General features: G+C 39.6%; 2 protein-coding genes across 4 annotated transcripts in view; both read left to right on the forward strand.

Annotated features, from left to right (window-relative positions):
• The window catches only part of LOC108665119 (eukaryotic translation initiation factor 4 gamma 1), a 78,791-nt gene that overhangs the window by 32,152 nt on the left and 28,195 nt on the right, over window positions 1–18,444 (forward strand). Inside the window, exon 1 of one of the 3 annotated variants that reach the window (XM_018151842.2) lies at window positions 15,943–17,587. The exons of the other annotated variants lie outside the window; for them this stretch is intronic. Coding sequence (XP_018007331.1) covers window positions 17,323–17,587 — 265 coding nt within the window. The 5' untranslated portion in view covers window positions 15,943–17,322. Of the gene's footprint in view, window positions 1–15,942; window positions 17,588–18,444 lie in introns of those variants that run through there. 3 annotated transcript variants of the gene reach the window in all.
• LOC125178910 (nascent polypeptide-associated complex subunit alpha, muscle-specific form-like) lies at window positions 1,037–2,903 on the forward strand. Its single transcript, XM_047883762.1, has one exon. The coding sequence runs from the start codon at window positions 1,193–1,195 to the stop codon at window positions 2,855–2,857; it is 1,665 nt and encodes a 554-aa protein (XP_047739718.1). The 5' UTR covers window positions 1,037–1,192; the 3' UTR covers window positions 2,858–2,903.

Genomic DNA, 18,444 nt, shown 5'->3' on the forward strand with positions numbered 1-18,444 from the left:
AATAATAATTAATCAGGTATAGTAAATAATTGTAAATTATTGATTGATTTACATAATTATTGTTTACAATTTTCTTCTTTAGTCATCCCCATATTAATTATTCTTTATCAAATAAGAATCGCCTCCACGTGCATTCCGGAAGTGACGTAAGTCTCCAAAATTCCATGTTCCTGCCTTCACAAGTAATTTATCCTTATTTACTATCGATGCCTCGTTAGATAAGCAGCAAGCACTTATGCTATTTAAATTTGTTTTGTCTCTGTAAATGTATGTGCATTCTCAGCATATATTATCTAGACCTATTAATTGTTATTGCTTTATTCGGTGTGTTTATCTTTCGGTTGAAAACCAGTATGAGATTATCAAAAAAATTCATATGCCTTTACAGCCAATTACACAAAGAAAATATTGTTATCAAAGAAAAACTTAGATGCGATCTCTTTGATCCATTTTGAGGCCATCATGATTATTTTGTTCCTCTTAGCAACGTAAAAGCTTTTAACATTCCCTTCGTAAGAAAGATTTGTTTACAAAATCTAAAATTTCAGATAGCTGAGTTGTGATTACAGGTCAGATGGTCAAAATAGGGCGGAGCTCGTGACGGAAACTGGGCTCAAATTGGTTCCAGTAGTCGGTGGAGGGAAGTCCTATGCCTACTCTGGTAGGCATAAATTGGACGTCTGTTCACCGCTCGGGCATTCACTGTGACGTCTGTGCCTTGTGTGCATCGGTAGCTCTCGAGCTGAGATCGTGTTCCAATCCACGAAGTTGGTTAAGTTCTACACTTTTGAAAAGACCTCCTGCATTTGTGTTCCAATATACGAGGTGTAACACTTGGAAAATTTGAAAAGACTTCCTGCATTCGTGTTCCAATCCTAGAAGTTGGTTAAGACCTCCCGCATTTGTGTTCAATCCAAGAAGTTGGTTAAGACCTCCTGCATTCGTGTTCAATCCAAGAAGTTGGTTAAGACCTCCTGCATTCGTGTTCAATCCAAGAAGTTGGTTAAGACCTCCTGCATTTGTGTTCAATCCAAGAAGTTGGTTAAGACCTCCTCCTGCATTTGTGTTCAATCCAAGAAGTTGGTTAAGACCTCCTCCTGCATTTGTGTTCAATCCAAGAAGTTGGTTAAGACCTCCTGCATTCGTGTTCCAATCTCTACGAAGTGTAACACTTGGAAAAATAAATAGTGAAATGTCTGCAAACAATAATGGCCGTGGAACACGTGGGGTGCCGACTGGTCGTGGGTCTCGTGGGGCCCAGGCAGGTCGTGGTAGGGGATCTTCGTCTGGTCCCAGGGGAGGCGCTCGTCCTAGGACCTATTCAACTAACCAACTGAACGCTAGCAATCGCCCTACAAATTTTGACGCCGTACCGGTGCATAACAGCACAACGAACCGTTCAAGAGAAAACAATGGTGATAGATACTTCGTTAATCAACAAGCAGTATCTCGTGTTCTTCCCGCTCGACGAGTTTCTGAAAGCATGAACGCTGGGATTCAGGCCAGTAATGAAGCAGGGTGGTCTTATGCTAGCGTAGCGCGTCCTGCTAGCTGTTTATCAATACATTCAGAAAATAAATTCGTGTCACAACAGCCCAGATATAATGGCCCTACACACAATCAAGCGTCCCTATGTTTAAGTCATCAGAATATTCATCTGAGTAGCCCCGACGGACCCACGCGTTTCTCGGTCCCACCACCTAATCGATTCCCCGGGAATCCAACAGGAATGGGGAACATTTTCCACCCTAATAGTGGGGCGTCGACAATGCCTCCTCAGTCGCTGTATTCTACTGCCGGCGTCAGGGCTCCCTGCGACGGCTCTTCTCCATATTTTCCACGATCTCCTCCCTCCCAGTACCTGCCGACATTATCGAGTGCTGCTGCTGCTGCTGCTGTGCCTGGGTTGAGTGTAGCACCAGCTAATTTTAATGCTAATCATCTCTCTAGACCAATTATGGCGCCGGCGCACCCTAGTGATGCTCATCTAACTGCACCAAGATTTGCACCGGCATATTCAAGTGCTGCTTCTCTGCCTAGACCAAGTGTAGCACCGACACGTGTTAGTGCTGCACATATGCCGGGACCTGGATTGGCGCCGGCATTCTCTAATGCTGCTCCTCTGCCGGCAGCTAATTCGGCGCCTAATTATTCTAATGATCCTATTTTAAGCTCATCAGTGTCCAGCGTAGTGCCCTTCACCCCAGTATGTACGAACAGTATGGTTTCGCCGGTCTCAACCCCTCCGGTCTACCTGAACCAATATGCCGATGTATATAACGTTACTCCGGCCACTTATGCGCCGCAATATGTATCAGCTCCCTCCATTGACAGCTACAATCAAGGTCGGCCACCCCTGGCTTATTCAACAAGCGATGAAACTATCGCTTCTGTGACTGTCAACTCGCAGTATTTTGTTCATCCTTATCAGCCTTCAGGGGTGACTAACCAACCTCTCAACCAACCCTCCATTCCTTTATATTCCCAACAAGCCGGTACGACACTTGTCCCCTTCGAGTTTGAGGGCTCTCCTATTTATAAAGTGCCTAACAACCACCCGATTAATCCCTTTACGGTGCCCATGCCGCAAAATTGTCCTTTCGGGTATATTCCACGAAAATATTGGAATCCATGTGTCAGGTTTGACCTGAACAGTCAACTTGCAGGCATGAAGATAAGTGCTGAAAACACTGCACCACCAGCGCCACAAACCAAACAAGATAATCTTGGCGAACAAGAGGGTCCATCTGTACGTGAAAATTCGACATCGCATAATTCGGAAGAAATTGAAAACAAAACTTCCGCTGAAGACGTAGATGAAGACGCTGGAGATGAACCAGCGTCTTCAGATCACTGAATTGGATTATTTTGTGTAGCCTTGTACTTACGGCGATATGTTAAAGCCTGCTGTTTTTTTTAGCAGGACATTAAAGTTTTCAAATTATTCGTAGATTTAGAACTTTTACATTAATTATTTTATCGCAAACGTCCTTTCTAGCGAATCAGTGATATAACTTGTATTCTCTATCGATATGCCGTCCACTTTCCCTTTTACTTGATTCTGTAATTTGCTTCGTCGCATAGGAGCTAAATGATCAAATTTTGCTGCGCGTAAATTTAGATTTGCCAATTTAATTTTAGAAAAGCCGTTCTAGTTACAAAATAACAAAAATAAAATGAAAAATACTGTAAAAAACGTAAAAATAAATAAAAAATGTATAAAAATGAAATTTATAAAAAATATAAAACAAAAAATGTACAAAACTGTAAAAAACGAAAACGGAAAAAATTACCTCCAAGTCAATTAGTTAATTAATTAGTTAATTAGTAGTTAATTATTAGTTAGTTTCGCAAATAGTTTTGCGAATTATGTGCTAAAATTGTTATGTAAAAAGTGTTGCGAATTCTGTGTAAAAATTGTTATGTAAAAAGTGTTGCGAATTCTGTGTAAAAATTGTTATGTAAATAGTGTTGCGAATTCTGTGTAAAAATTGTTATGTAAATAGTGATGCGAATTCTGTGTAATAACTTGTGCAAAAAATATTGCATATTCCGTTTAAAGAATGCCACAAATTTCGTGTTAAGTACTGCGCCTGATAAACACAACAGTATAGTCGGCGATTCTCCACGCATTGTTTGGAATTTTTCGCGAATAAAAATTATTTAAACTTGACTCGTTTGGTTTTATTTGCGGCTTTAGGATCCTCTTTACTTGCGCTTTATTAACCTCTTAACTTATTGCGCTTTATCAACCTCTTTACTTGCGCTTTATTAACCTCTTTACTTGCGCTTTATTAACCTCTTTACTTGCGCTTTATTAACCTCTTTTCTTGCGCTTTATTAACCTCTTTATTTGCGCCTTTATGTATTTGTTCCGTCGCAACGTCATCTGTTTGCGTTTTGACAACACGAATAGTGCATGAATACACGCCTGATAAAATACGGATTGGACAGAATTTTAATTATAATAATTGATTAATACAGTTATTTCACCTTTGATTAAACTCCATCACATTTTAGAGGCAGGGTGACATAGTAGTTACAGTTCAGAGTACCAAGATTGCAACAGTGAGTTGTTGGTTCGATTTTAACTATCAGCAAAAGTTCCGGTCAAAATCGGCAAGGCGGCCGGGAGGTTATAAGCACAGCTTAATGGTGGTAGCAGCGAGTTGCATGTTCGGCACCCGCAACGAGCTGTGAAAATTCTGCGATGTTCAGAATCAGCGACATGTCTAAATGCGTAATAAAACGGTGACACGGACATATAACCGTAATAATAATCGCGTACTACTGACGTTACGATTTTAGCCTAGGGGCTTAATGATATGCTCACACATTGTTGAGCAAATACCTCGATAAGTTCAGCTGTGTTCTACCCATCAACTTCAAGTTAATTTGATTTGTAGAAATTTTTATAGATTTTGAAAATCTATCATCTGACAGACAAGTCTATCTAGTAAGATGCTAATTGAGCCTAGTATAAAATACATCACAGTTTAAGTCGAATTAAATCAGGTGAATTCGAATTAATAATCATTCGAGAAATGGGAATCGAATTATCCTATTGATGTATATGAAAATCACCATAGATACGTGAAGCAAATGTTGTCTGCGACTTTCAGTAAATTCCCTGAGATTATTGTTGGCATAAATTATTATTATTTTCGAATTGATTTCTACAGAGGTCCTTAATTTTATCTCTGCAACTTAACATGCCACTTCATTAAGCTATTTACCGAACTTTTCCAAACACCAGCCATCACAAATCAGCGCCTTTAAACGCTTCATTTGTAGTTATGAGAAAATATATATGGTACTTGAAGCCACTAAAATATATCAGGAAGTGAATTTCTTTGTTTAGATGGCGGAATTTTCATTCGTTAATTTTTTTCATTTAGATGGCAGGTAAAAAAAATCAACAATCGTGTTGTATTCCGGTGAAATTTGGAATTATGAAAGAAAAAACTAAGCGATATCCACCAATGAAATTAGATTTAGAAATTATGAAACCGTAAACGATGAGACGTTTTGCGATGAAATTCGAAATTATGAAACCTAGAAGAAGCGCTCACTGCACCACATCTGTCCCGTCCGGAGTGTGGAGGTGGAGGCGCAATATGGTGGTGGAGTGTGGAGGTGGAGGCGCAATATGGTGGTGGAGTGTGGAGGTGGAGGCTCCATGGAGAGGCCCCTCCACCGGCACGTTACCCTCACCTCCAGACCCTCCATGTCTGCAACATCGCTGCTCCGTGACCTGCATCCGCTTAGTCGCACAAAATTGCAGCTTCATTTAGGCTTGCAAATACATCTCATGTATATCGTTTATTTTTTCTGGAAGCTACAATTGCAAGCATTTTTCTTCGTTTTGGTAGAAAATATTCCGTTTTTGTCCTTTATTTTATTGGCGACTTCCTCTTCCTGTGCGCAATGTTCCTGCTTTAGCAGCTTGTAGTTTTTGCAGTTTTAGCTTTGATCGTCGCCCGCGTCTTCTATAATCGCCTCAGTCTTGTCCGTATTGCTTCGAGTTAATTCATCTTATTTTCTCCTTTGTTTGATTGAGTGCATAGCTTATCATGGATTTGAAGTACATTGTCTTTTTTTTATACATTTTGTCTAATCAAGCTAAGATAGCCTGACACTTAGGATTCGAATCATTCTGTATATACGTTATTCGTGATGTTCGCGTCTTAATAAGCCAATATATAGCGTCTATACGGGCGAACAAGAACTATTTCACATAATTTGTCTCGATGAAGGCAAGTGTTAATTAATCCCATCATACTTTCCTCCCTTTTACATTCGAGAATTTTTAATAATAACTAATTATAAATTCAGACTTGAATTTTTTAATATCCCCTCGACAAATATAGCATCAGTTCCAAATATACACCATAATATCCACTTTATTGTTTGTTTTAGTTTTTGTACGCTTCGCAGATTGACTATTCAAATGCAATCTTTAGTGTGCAGACATTGCTTGGTCCTGAAACGCGCATAAATGAGATTACGTCATATATATAGATTGATATTCCGCCATCTCAAACGAATATATGTTATTTCGCCATCAATGTTGATTGATATTCCGCCATCTCAAACGAATATATGTTATTTCGCCATCAATGTTGATTGATATTCCGCCATCTGTATTGTTTTGCTACTCTAGTGTTCGGTTTTGCGTTGTTTCAATTTAAAAAAATCGTGTATAGCATTCTTGCATTAATCAGACAGCGATGTAGCATTGCGCATTAACCAAGATTATATAGCAGTGAGCAAAGCGAAAATTGTTTTTGAAATTGAAAACTGTTTTGATCAAGGCGAAAATTTAGCATTCTGTCTTGACCAAAGCGAAGATTTGGCATTGTCTTGACTAAGGCGAATGTTCGGCATTCTGTCTTGACCAAAGCGAAGATTTGGCATTCTGTCTTGACCAAAGCGAAGATTTGGCATTGTCTTGACTAAGGCGAATGTTCGGCCTTCTGTCTTGACCAAAGCGAAGATTTGGCATTGTCTTGACTAAGGCGAATGTTCGGCATTCTGTCTTGACCAAGGCGGAAATGTAGCATTGCGGTTTGGCCAAGGCGAATGTTCAGCATTGCACCTTGACCAAGACGGAATAACGACCAATCAGAAACTGTGTTTCCGTTTTCATTGAATTAAAAATTTTGCTCTTTTTGAACAGCACAAATGCATAATATAATATTAATATTATCACATAATATTATGTATGGTGACCTAATCATTGAAGCATGATTTTTTGTGAGGTGGACTGATCATTCAAGAACGATATTTTTTTGAGGTGGTTTGATGATTTGATCATTGAAGCATGATATTATGCGAGGTATTTTATATTATATATTATTACATGATATTGTTATCATCGCTCAGTATTATACCTGTCTCTTATACACATCTAGATGTGTATAAGAGACAGATGTTGCTCTATGCGTTCTTAATTCGCATTGGATACAATCGTCTACATGTTGGAATAAATTTCTTCTTTTAACTTTTTTCTCCTTTGTTATTGTTGGTTTATATGACTTTAAACGAAATTGAAGAGCAACGAAATCCATAAACTCGCGCAGAGCAAAACTCGTATTTTTTCTGATCGCACTCAAGCGAATTCAAAAGCCACTTACTCGTCGCAAAGCCACGTCGTAGTTGGGCCAAGAAGAGCGATGACTGTCTCGCGTTCATTGTCCGCTGTCTTAGGTTAATCACCTTTACTACCGATGCAATGACTGTCTTGCATTCATTGTCCGCCGTCTTAGGTTAATCACCTTTACTACCGATGCAATGACTGCCTTGCACTCATTGTCCGCTGTCTTAGGTTAATCACCTTTACTACCGATGCAATGACTGTCTTGCGTTCATTGTCCGCCGTCTTAGGTTAATCACCTTTACTACCGATGCAAATGCAATGACTGCCTTGCGTTCATTGTCCGCCGTCTGGGTTAATCACCTTCATTATAGAGATGCAATGAAGCAATCGAGGTCCCGACGGATTGCTTGTGGCGAATCAATCAGCATCGGCTGCGAGTTGTTCCTTGCGTCCTCGTCTGCATTTTATGCACAAAATGCTAGAGGCGTGCACATTTTCTCTCTTCTCTGCAGTTTTTCTATCTTGAGATGGTGTTCTGGAGTGGGAATGTGGTTATAATGTTGGAAATCATTAATGTTTGTATGCATCACAGTGCTTATAAGAGGTTTGACTCGCCTTAGAAGGCCATTTAGGAAATTAGTTGTGTTGTACCATATCGATGGTTGAGCAAATGCAAGATAGTTCACTTGCCATTGTAGGTTGTGGTAACCAAGTAGATTGTGCCCTTATTATGGAATGATTGTATCTTTATTGTTGTTACTATTTCGTTTCTGTGTAAACGCTCGTGTAGGCATTTCGTAACTATGTTCGAAAGCCTGTGTAATTGGGAAACCTGTACGAAGATCTATGTAAAGTCACGCGTGTTCCCGTGTGGTGTAGTTTCCTTCTGTACAATATATTTTACTACTGTATTCACATGACACAATTATATTACACCAATTAATACGAACGCCAGAATAAAGTAAGTCCTCCTCGCACTTGAACCTTGGCGTTCGATTTTCCCATTCACAGGTGGGAGTGAGATGAACATGCCCGTTGTGGGTGACTGCATGGTGTCGCTTTGTCTGTTTGAAAAGAAGGAAGTTGGGTCTTGCTGTGTGTGTGTGAGATGTCGGGGTGGTAGCCTTCCTGCCATATTGATTTCCTTGATGGCCGGTTCCCGCTTTGGGTCCGCCGAGCTCGCTCACTTGTTCCTGCTGCGGCCGCGGCTGCTGCAATGCTTCACTAGAAGAGGGAGTATTGACCTGTTTCAGCTGGCGAGCCGCCGCCTCTGCTGCCGCCGCTGCTCCTCAGCATGCCATGTTCACGTTGTTTATTTCATTCAACTTGGCTGTGGCTGCCATGCCATGTTCACGTTGTTTATTTCATTCAACTTGGCTGTGGCTGCCCTGGGAATGTGTAATGAGTAACTCGGTCTTGAATAACATTGCCAGAAACGCTCTCAATTCTCGTATTTTGTATTCGTTTGGGATTTCTTTGTTAATTAACAGTCATTTTCATCTAAAAGTTACGTTCAACGATAATGCCTGAATTTCTTTACACCGTTGACTGCTGGTAGCGCTAAATAATAATTGTGAGCTGCTCGTTTCTCTTAATTCTCAAAAATTGTATTCGTTTGTGATTTATGTCTTAATTAGACAATCATTCTATCTCAAATTTACCTTGAACATTGTTCCTGGATGTTGACATTAGGTCTTCGCTAGAAATATGCTGTACGCACTTGTTCAAATTCCCTTATTGACTAATCATTGCAAGAACTCGGTTGCTAGAAACGGTAATTTTTGCTACCCGTTTTCGTTTTCTTTCCATTTTAGTAAATTATCTGCTGCTTTATACATTGTTTATAGTGATGCGGCTTTTTGCACATTACAATCAACACTTGCTTGCATTTCTTCGAGCATTATTTTTATTAATTCTCTGAATTATATTGAGCTGCGATATATTCGAGTACTTTTTCGGTTTGATATTTTCAAGCAAGTTGACCTACGACACATTGTTTTCTTAATCACTTGAATGATTGAATCCGTTGCCAGCTTCAACGGAAAACAGGAAATGCTCTGTTGCATTGCATAACGTTGTTTTGCTGAGTCAGCATGCGGTGTATACGACCATGCTTGTTGTTAGGTCCTGCTAGGTTAGGTTTGCTTCTGGTGTTAGGTCCGCGGCAAAATGCCTACGGCTCACAGTGGAAATTTTTTGCAAATCAATTAGTTAAGTATATACTATGCGAGTATTTATTAGCGGTTGTAGGCTATTGATATAACGTAAATATTGTTCGAGATGATTCCAATTCTGTATAGCTAGAAATCATCATATGATAAGAATGCTTATTTTTCAATTTATTTTCCAGCACAACGTGCGCAGGAAAGGACTATGAAATCGAAGTATTTAGTTAGACTTGTTTAGTTTCCTTTGATAAATTACTCCGACATTTCACGATATTCTATTGATGTTGAACCGAGTTAAAATTTCTGACCTTGGATTCTTCAATAGCATTGAGAGCTCAGCTTTGACATATAGCAAGCGCGACGAAGCATGGCAAAGCAAGCAAGGACATGCAAACTTAATGGAAATTAGCAATTGCCTGCATGACAAGCGCCAGATACAGCGGACTTGATCATTTTGTCAGCATTTCGTCTGTTGAATTGCGTCAGTACGAAGGTTTTGCAGTTTATGTTTAATCAATTACTTCTCTGTCCAGAAATTGCTTAAAATTTTGTTTTAAATGGTTTTACTTTAAAACAAAAAAAGGGTTAGATTTTTGTTTTACTTTAATCAAACGAAAATGATCATGATCCTTCGGCTTTTACTAGATATTCCGCCCAAGTTTGCTTACTTTATCATGAGATTTTAGTATGGATTTAATAAAGTATTAATCGCTCTTATCACGGCCATTTCTACACGTTCCTGAAAGAAATTATACTAATTCTCCTGTATATTCGCGAAAAAACGAGAGACTGCTTCTTGGCTTGATTACTTTTGGAAAAGGATTAAAAACATTCTAGTGTTCCGGGAATTGTCCATGCAGACGATACCCTTACCCTATCGTATAATTAGATATTGTTGGTCTTCTATGCCGATATTATAATTGAATTGTCTTCTGATTCCCTCTATAGGATAATTACTTATCCTATATATTATATGCCCAATTCCCCAAATTATAATTGTATTGTCCGCTGATTTCCTTATACCTATAAGATAATTACTTATCCCGTGTCTGATAAGCTCTTATTGCAATTGTATTGTCTTCGTTCATTGAACCTGAGCGCTTAGCAAGATTTCTTCAGTCGCTCCTCTTCCTTGTTGGCTGGTCACCCTTGGAGGGTCTGTATTCTCGGAACATCTCACATGGAGTTCCTCTGAACCTTTGGTCTCGAAACTTTTCCCATGAACACGAACCGGTTACTGATGTGGGTGGCTTCCTCACATGCCCTCTGTGCCTTTCTCAAGGAAAATTATTCGAGATTTTTGCGTATTCAATTAGTATATATAATGCATTTTTTAAGAATGAGAGTTACCGAGGGTAGCCCATTGTTTGCTTCCTTTTATCGGAAACGGTTATTATTTCTGACTATTTTTTGTGCCCCACTTTCAGCCGTCCATTTCATTCGATTTTAATATTTAGAATTATATTTAAAATCACCTTTTCAACAGTCCTATTTTGTTTGGATGCTACCACAATGAATAGTAAATTGGAAATCGGCTAAGCGGACTCATAATTAAATACTTGCAGAATCAGAAATATAAAAATTATACTACTAAATCAGATATAAAAATGTTTTGTGAGTTTGAACAGGCCGATTCGTGGGCATAATAAGGTGCCGCGAGCGGGACTCGGTTCATAATCAAATTACATAATTGTGTCGGTCGAACTTAATTCATACGCAGACTTGGCAAAATTATATAGCCTCGCACTAGAATCTATGCACGTGAATCGAGACATATTTATCTCTATCTGATTCTCATTGTTGAGGTATCGCGATAATTTTGGGTGCGAACATAGCTATTCGCATCAATCAGAATGGACTTATTTTTGTTGGTGTATTCGTGGACAAACTTCTTCTGGACTTGAAGCTATATTTAATCCGCTCATAACATACCCGCTTTCGAAAACGTGATAACCGTGTATACGTGGCCTATAGTCGGCCAAAAAAGCTCTGGCAAAGTCGCCATGTTCTTTGTGTGGCACGCACGGCTCACCCTTGCATCTAGGCTCAGCCTCACGCAATTTATTGGCTCGTCTCTTTCAAAGCGGCTACGTGGCGCGCATAAATACGCGGTGCAACCACAGCATGCACGCAGAGAAATGTCGAATACTTTGTCCAGATAACTGTGCACTTTTTTATTGGTCATCCTGAACCAGTTTGGTCTGGCAGAGGACGTAGCAGCGCTACGTGCAAAAAGTGTCGCCCTTTCGACAACACGACTCGTTAATTTATTATATAGTTGGTTTATATGCCTAGCCGCGTCTCACGATCGCCAATGAACTTTTCCCAGATGCCGGGTCCCAGACTTGACACGCAATTAAAATCTCAGCGACAACTTAGCGTTTTCCCATTACTCTTCAACTCACAGTCTACATCCAGATAATTTACGGAATATAGCATGAGAACAAATATCTTCGTATACGTCTTCAGCTTCAGAGTTGAGCGATGGAGAGGCAAGATATAATTTTGGTAAATTGTTCATTGATTCAGTTATACATTCATGGAGGTAAATGTATTCCAGCACTTGTTGAGGGTTGAATGTAATCATTTACTCGTCAGATATATAAGCGTCATTGAGAAAATAGTCAGGTCTTCTTCTTGGAAGATATTCGCGATTGCCTCAGAATTATGCCGCCTATTTTTATACTTATGCCGCTTATTTTTTTTTTAACTTATGCCGCCTATTTTTATTATTATGCCGCCTATTTTATACGTACACATTACACACTAATTTCAATATATTTGACATGGGCAATTTTCACTAGCGTCGGTATTTTATTTATTATTTTTTTTTTTTTGTGACGACAGAATTGACTGAATTGCGCTGTCAAATTATAAAATAGTTATTCTAAGACAAATATACAGCGAATGCGATAAAGTCTAACTTCAACACGGTATATTTTTACGCAGTGTCGTAGGATGGTATTTCTTGGCTATCACTTTTTATCACAAGTTATGCTCGGACGTGTTCTTTGAATCTTTGAAGGAGTTCGGGAACAGTTTCGTCATATTATTACATGATTTGAATGAAACTGCCGCCCGATGAAGATTTCATCCATTTACCGCTATACGCACACGAAATATTGTACTTATTTCCTAGACATTCTTCTCCAAAAGTTAACATAAGAGAATAAAGTATTAAGTGATGAAGGTTAATCCAAGTTGTCTACCGAGGCTTGCAGTCGCAGCACATGGGCGATGTCTCGCTCAGCTGTGCAAAGAATGTCTGCCAACATTCGCCCTGTGCCTCTCTCACCCTGTGCCTCTCTCTCACCCCGTGCCTCTCTCTCACCCTGTGCCTCTCTCACCCTGTGCCTCTCTCTCACCCTCTCTCACCCCTGTCTCTTATACACATCTAGATGTGTATAAGAGACAGATTCTGTCTTGACCAAAGCGAAGATTTGGCATTGTCTTGACTAAGGCGAATGTTCGGCATTCTGTCTTGACCAAGGCGGAAATGTAGCATTGCGGTTTGGCCAAGGCGAATGTTCAGCATTGCACCTTGACCAAGACGGAATAACGACCAATCAGAAACTGTGTTTCCGTTTTCATTGAATTAAAAATTTTGCTCTTTTTGAACAGCACAAATGCATAATATAATATTAATATTATCACATAATATTATGTATGGTGACCTAATCATTGAAGCATGATTTTTTGTGAGGTGGACTGATCATTCAAGAACGATATTTTTTTGAGGTGGTTTGATGATTTGATCATTGAAGCATGATATTATGCGAGGTATTTTATATTATATATTATTACATGATATTGTTATCATCGCTCAGTATTATACATTATTACATGATATTATTTTCTTCACTCAAGCATGATATGTGAGGTTGTTGGATCATTCAGTGTGCAGGACCCAATGGTGACCGGAAGCGCTTGCTTATCAGTTAGTATTAGGGCTGATGGTGACAGCCATGCCCTGCTCGCTAGCCAGCTTCACAGGTTTGTTCCTCTCGCTTTGCTTCCTTCACTGCTTTATTTATCTCTAAATTATTAGCGAATCTCCTTTAAATTCTCGATTATCTTCATATTTTTGTGATTTTGCAATTATTTATAACTATTTGGATTTGTGAGTAGTATCCTATTTACATGATTTTATACTTATGTCGATCCAAATTCCATCACTCGATGCGACTTGTAACTTGATAATGAATGATTGATACATTCAAAACGTTGTTAAATAAATAAAAATGTCCATCGGTACGCTGATTTTCGATTTACCAGTTCAACGAAAAATATTGTTCGATCTATTGAAAAAAAAAAAAAATAAGAAAATTACCAATAAAACTTATTCTCTGGTCTTCAATGACACCTGCTTAAAGGAACAAATTTTGCCGACCTACATATACTAATACTCTAAATTATTGTACACTATTGAGCCTGTGGCTACTGGCTAGTGAGCTAGTATTGTATATAATGGAGCCTGGCCTGTGCCTAGTGCGCTAGGTTATACACTATTGAGCCTCGTGCTGGTGCTTTTGAGCTGTAGAGCTGAGATCACTTGTATTTGTGCTTCATTCTACAAAGATTGTAAAGTGAAATATTTGAAACGATCAATAAATTTTAATTATTATTCTTTACGTAAAACTGATTCATTTTAATGTTATTTCACATTAAAATGACATATTCCTTACTTGTGATAGTATTTTCTTTCTCCATAATGGGCCCGAAGTTCAGTAATTCTGTAGTCTTTTTCATTGATTCTTCGTATATCTTATCGTGCTTCAGACTGAGTGCCGAGCTTTTTACATAAGCGTTCGAGCGTTGTGGTCATATGAAATGCCGGTATATTCATGCATGACCATTCGCCTCGTAGCCTTTTTTATTCTTATAATTTTAGTTCGGGATCAAATAGTTTCTCTATTTTTCCATTGCTACTTTTTGATGATTAATGTTTGCATGCCTCAGCAGTAATTGAGTAGCGGAAGAGTGTTGAGTGTTTACTAGGTGTTTAGAGTACGACGCGGCAAACGTGAAATTCGTTTTGAACGTTTACTGAATTGCTGACCCAGTATTTTCGCAGATGCCAAAAACCTTGAACTTGAATTAGGAACTGAAAATTCGATTTTGTAATTTTTCTTCTTTCTTCGATTTCTCAGACTGCACTACCGCAAAAATGATAATTTCAATCATTTGAGTACCGTTGTTCATATTTCAGCGTTATTATTGTAGTTCAAATAGCGTGACGGTATTTACTTTTTCTATTCGAGATGTGAATAGTTTCTTCTGGAGGATTAAAAATTAATATCAAGGAGCTTTGAAGTTATGATTATCATGCTGTTTCCGAAATCTGCGCGACCTTGTTTGTTCGATAAGATCTTGAAGATATTGGTACCCAGAAACCAGACAATCACGAGAATTATCTATGCTATAGTCCCCTCCACATAGCCATATAGAAAATAGGCCTAAGTGCCACTCGGACCTCGACTCTCGAGACACTTCTCTGTCTCTCAATTCGTGGTGTGTCGTCTGTGACGTACGTAAATCATGTTTTTCCTTACGATTTGCTTTGAAATACTTGAATTTCCAAGATGTTCGCAGTTTTTCGCATAATACCTGTTCGCAGAGCTATGCCAACTTCGTATTATGCGCTTATTTTGAGTAATTTACTATGAATTTCAACTTCTAAAAGGGATTTCTCAAGTTTTTAAACTTTTATAATAATTATAAGATATAACTCTACTACGAAAGGCTGGAGTGAAGTGTTGACCCAGTGTCTGAACTTGAATAAATATTTTAGGGTAGCTATTTGTAGTTCTAGGTTTATCCAGATATTAATGTTGAGTTTACGAAAATATTGACTATGTGGCCCGTAAATGAATTGCTCTAAAATACAACGTTCATATAATTTAAAGCTCGGACAAATTTTGTATGTATCTCTTGTCAAGCACAAATGCGCCATCAGAGCAAGTGTCCGTTCTTTGTGCACAGAGTTGTGCGTCGCACATTCCGTGTATGTGCGTATTGAGTATTGCGAATAACGTTACATTATGGATCGCTCCTGATGATTACAGCGATTATTATTTATAAAAAATTTGGGAATATTCGTATTTCAATATTACGTTAAAGAATGAAAAGTGTGCCATTGCTCAAAGTCTCCAGTGGTTAATTCTAGTGAGATGCGGATGAATAGAGCGCTTAGTGACAAGATACAAGTCCACACTGCGGTTACTACTTGTTTGTTTCTCCTTGGATGCATGTAAAACTATAAATTCTGCTAAGGCTTTTACAGAATTTAATATTTGATCATGTTCTACTGTGTAGAAATGCTAATGTGTGCGTGATTTCTCATGAAACTTGATAATTGTGTTGAACTATGGATACCATCGTTTATGCAAATTGACCTGAGAACGAATGTTTTAGCTGTTAAACAACATCCGAAACTTTCATCTCACATCCATAGAATGAATTCCGAGTTGTTCGTTGTGTGACTGTTTAAGTACGCATGTTAAGTGATCACGGACTAGCAAGAGGAAGTGGTCTGTATACGGAACGAGGAACGTAAAGCATAACAATGCGATAAATACACGAGAAACATAAGCTGTCAAGAGTGGCAGCAGATCAGCCGCAGCAGCGGCAGCAGCAGCTCGACTCGTTGGCCTGCTTCAGTACGTGTCGCGCCGCTCAAAGGGAATAACGCTGCCAAGCCTCCTGTGTCGTGTACCGCATAACTACGAAACGCTCTCGGTGTGCCCGAAGATTGGGGCCATTAGTCACTTCGCCATGTGGCTACAGTTGATTTTAGCTTTACAACAGTGCTGTCCAGACGATGTGCTAGCTCATCCTCCATTTGAGAACAGCATAGCTCCTCTACTACCTACTTTGAGGGTATAGTCTTCTTCTTGTGTTGCGAGCGAGTTAGTGTGTGCCTAGTGTGTCTCTCCGGCGCTCCTGCCTCTATCGATTACTGCAAGCTTTGGTCGCTCCGCGGCGTGTTCTGGTAGCTGGCATTCCTAGGGATGCTGGTGCCTGGACTTACCAGCTTCACCTTCATCATCGTCATCGACATCATCCTGCATTCCTGAAATATCACGTGACCGTCAATGCTGCAGTCTTGCTTCCTGATGAGCTCCGCTTCTGTTTGCCTCATCAACTGTGACCGCAGTGAACGTCTTGGATCATAAAAAGTCGAGATTTCTGAGTGGCACAAGCTAAAGCCTTTAGCGCTTTTGTCGAATTGGATTTGCGAATTTACAACATCTTCCGTGAACAGTTGTCGGTGTCATTGCCTCGCCAGTCAACGTAAGAACCTGGTCTGTGAACCGTACCTTGAACATCACCGCGCGTGCTTTCAGTCTCTTCCTAAAGCTGTGTTATCCTTAGTGTTTTTACTTATCTCTGTAAGATGCAACCAAGTGATACATGTACGATTTATGTACACCTCAGGTCAGTCTAGTCGATAACCATTGAGTAGAAGCGTGACGTCACTCCTAGCAACGAACGCACACCGCCCGCTGTGCCCGGCCACAGCTGCTCTTCGTTGAGCACACCTCCTTGAAGTCTACCCTACTTTTAGGCACAGCTGTCTGTCTGGTCCTTGTGTCTGCTGCTGAAGTCGTTACACCCTTCTAGGGTGCGCCCTTTGATCTTCCATTACAGCCTCACTCTTGACCTGTTTCTTCGTAGCCGCTGCTGCTTGATCACTCGGCATCAAGCGTATGCTAAATATCACAGTGCTATGATCGTCAGTACTTCGTGCTACTCAGCTGGTGCTAAACTTCGCGACTATTTTTGCGATCTTTTTGTGGATTAATATTAAAGGATAACCTTTGCTCAGATAAAAGTGCGTCCTCCATTTAACAATTTTGTGATAACAATTACCTTTATAAGAGCGACATTTGTGTCTAAGCTTAAATCGATCGGCGGTTCGGTTCAACTTTAACGCCGCCTGACGACTCAGGCAGGACCAGCGTACGTTGCCACCCTCGATGTGTCATGGTGCCAAAAAGTTTCCAATTGGATATAACTTTGAAGTGATCTTCGGTAAATTGATATTAGGCGAGTATGTTGCCTCAGACATCGCCATACATGAGCAATGGAGGTGGTGTAGTGAGTGGTGGTGCTGGTGGTGGTAGTGCAGGTGTTGGGAGAGGGGGAGTGGTTTGGAATAACACACCTGGGAGGCCCATGACCGGGCCCACTCCAGTGCCCACTGGTGGGCCCCACTACAGCCAGTTCATTGAAATGCCCAGGTTAATGCCCCAGAAGCAGATACATCATAGATATGACCATGCCTGGGCTAAACAGTGCATAATACCTCCCATTATTGGTGAGTATATCAATGTCAATGCCTTTTATACTACTTTCTTACCTATTATTATTATTTTACTGTTATTCTTAGCTAACAATGAGCAAATGCGATGCTCAATTGCAATTTAATTAATGAATACACTCAGCGGTTGAGCTCTAGTTCATGCCTTTATAACCGTTCTCTTTTGAGAATTAGTACTTTTATTTCTATCAAATGCGTTCAAATTATATTAAGCTGAGAAATTACAAGAAACGCCCAAAGCATATTTATTTATTTCTCTTTCATTTTCAGTTTTTTAGCATATCTGAGTCTTTTATTGAATCAAATCTGAATGCAGTGAAATAATGTCACCTATTAAAGCAAATTAGATGACGTTGATAAACAAGCAGACAATATGTTGCTCTATGCGTTCTTAATTCGCATTGGATACAATCGTCTACATGTTGGAATAAATTTCTTCTTTTAACTTTTTTCTCCTTTGTTATTGTTGGTTTATATGACTTTAAACGAAATTGAAGAGCAACGAAATCCATAAACTCGCGCAGAGCAAAACTCGTATTTTTTCTGATCGCACTCAAGCGAATTCAAAAGCCACTTACTCGTCGCAAAGCCACGTCGTAGTTGGGCCAAGAAGAGCGATGACTGTCTCGCGTTCATTGTCCGCTGTCTTAGGTTAATCACCTTTACTACCGATGCAATGACTGTCTTGCATTCATTGTCCGCCGTCTTAGGTTAATCACCTTTACTACCGATGCAATGACTGCCTTGCACTCATTGTCCGCTGTCTTAGGTTAATCACCTTTACTACCGATGCAATGACTGTCTTGCGTTCATTGTCCGCCGTCTTAGGTTAATCACCTTTACTACCGATGCAA

This window comes from Hyalella azteca, unplaced genomic scaffold (assembly GCF_000764305.2).
Source record: "Hyalella azteca isolate HAZT.00-mixed unplaced genomic scaffold, Hazt_2.0.2 contig13638, whole genome shotgun sequence".
Lineage (NCBI taxonomy): Eukaryota > Metazoa > Arthropoda > Malacostraca > Amphipoda > Hyalellidae > Hyalella > Hyalella azteca.

Bases quoted from the DNA above. Each gene is read 5' to 3' on its own strand.
- LOC125178910 (XM_047883762.1), top strand. From the start codon at position 1,193: ATGTCTGCAAACAATAATGGCCGTGGAACACGTGGGGTGCCGACTGGT.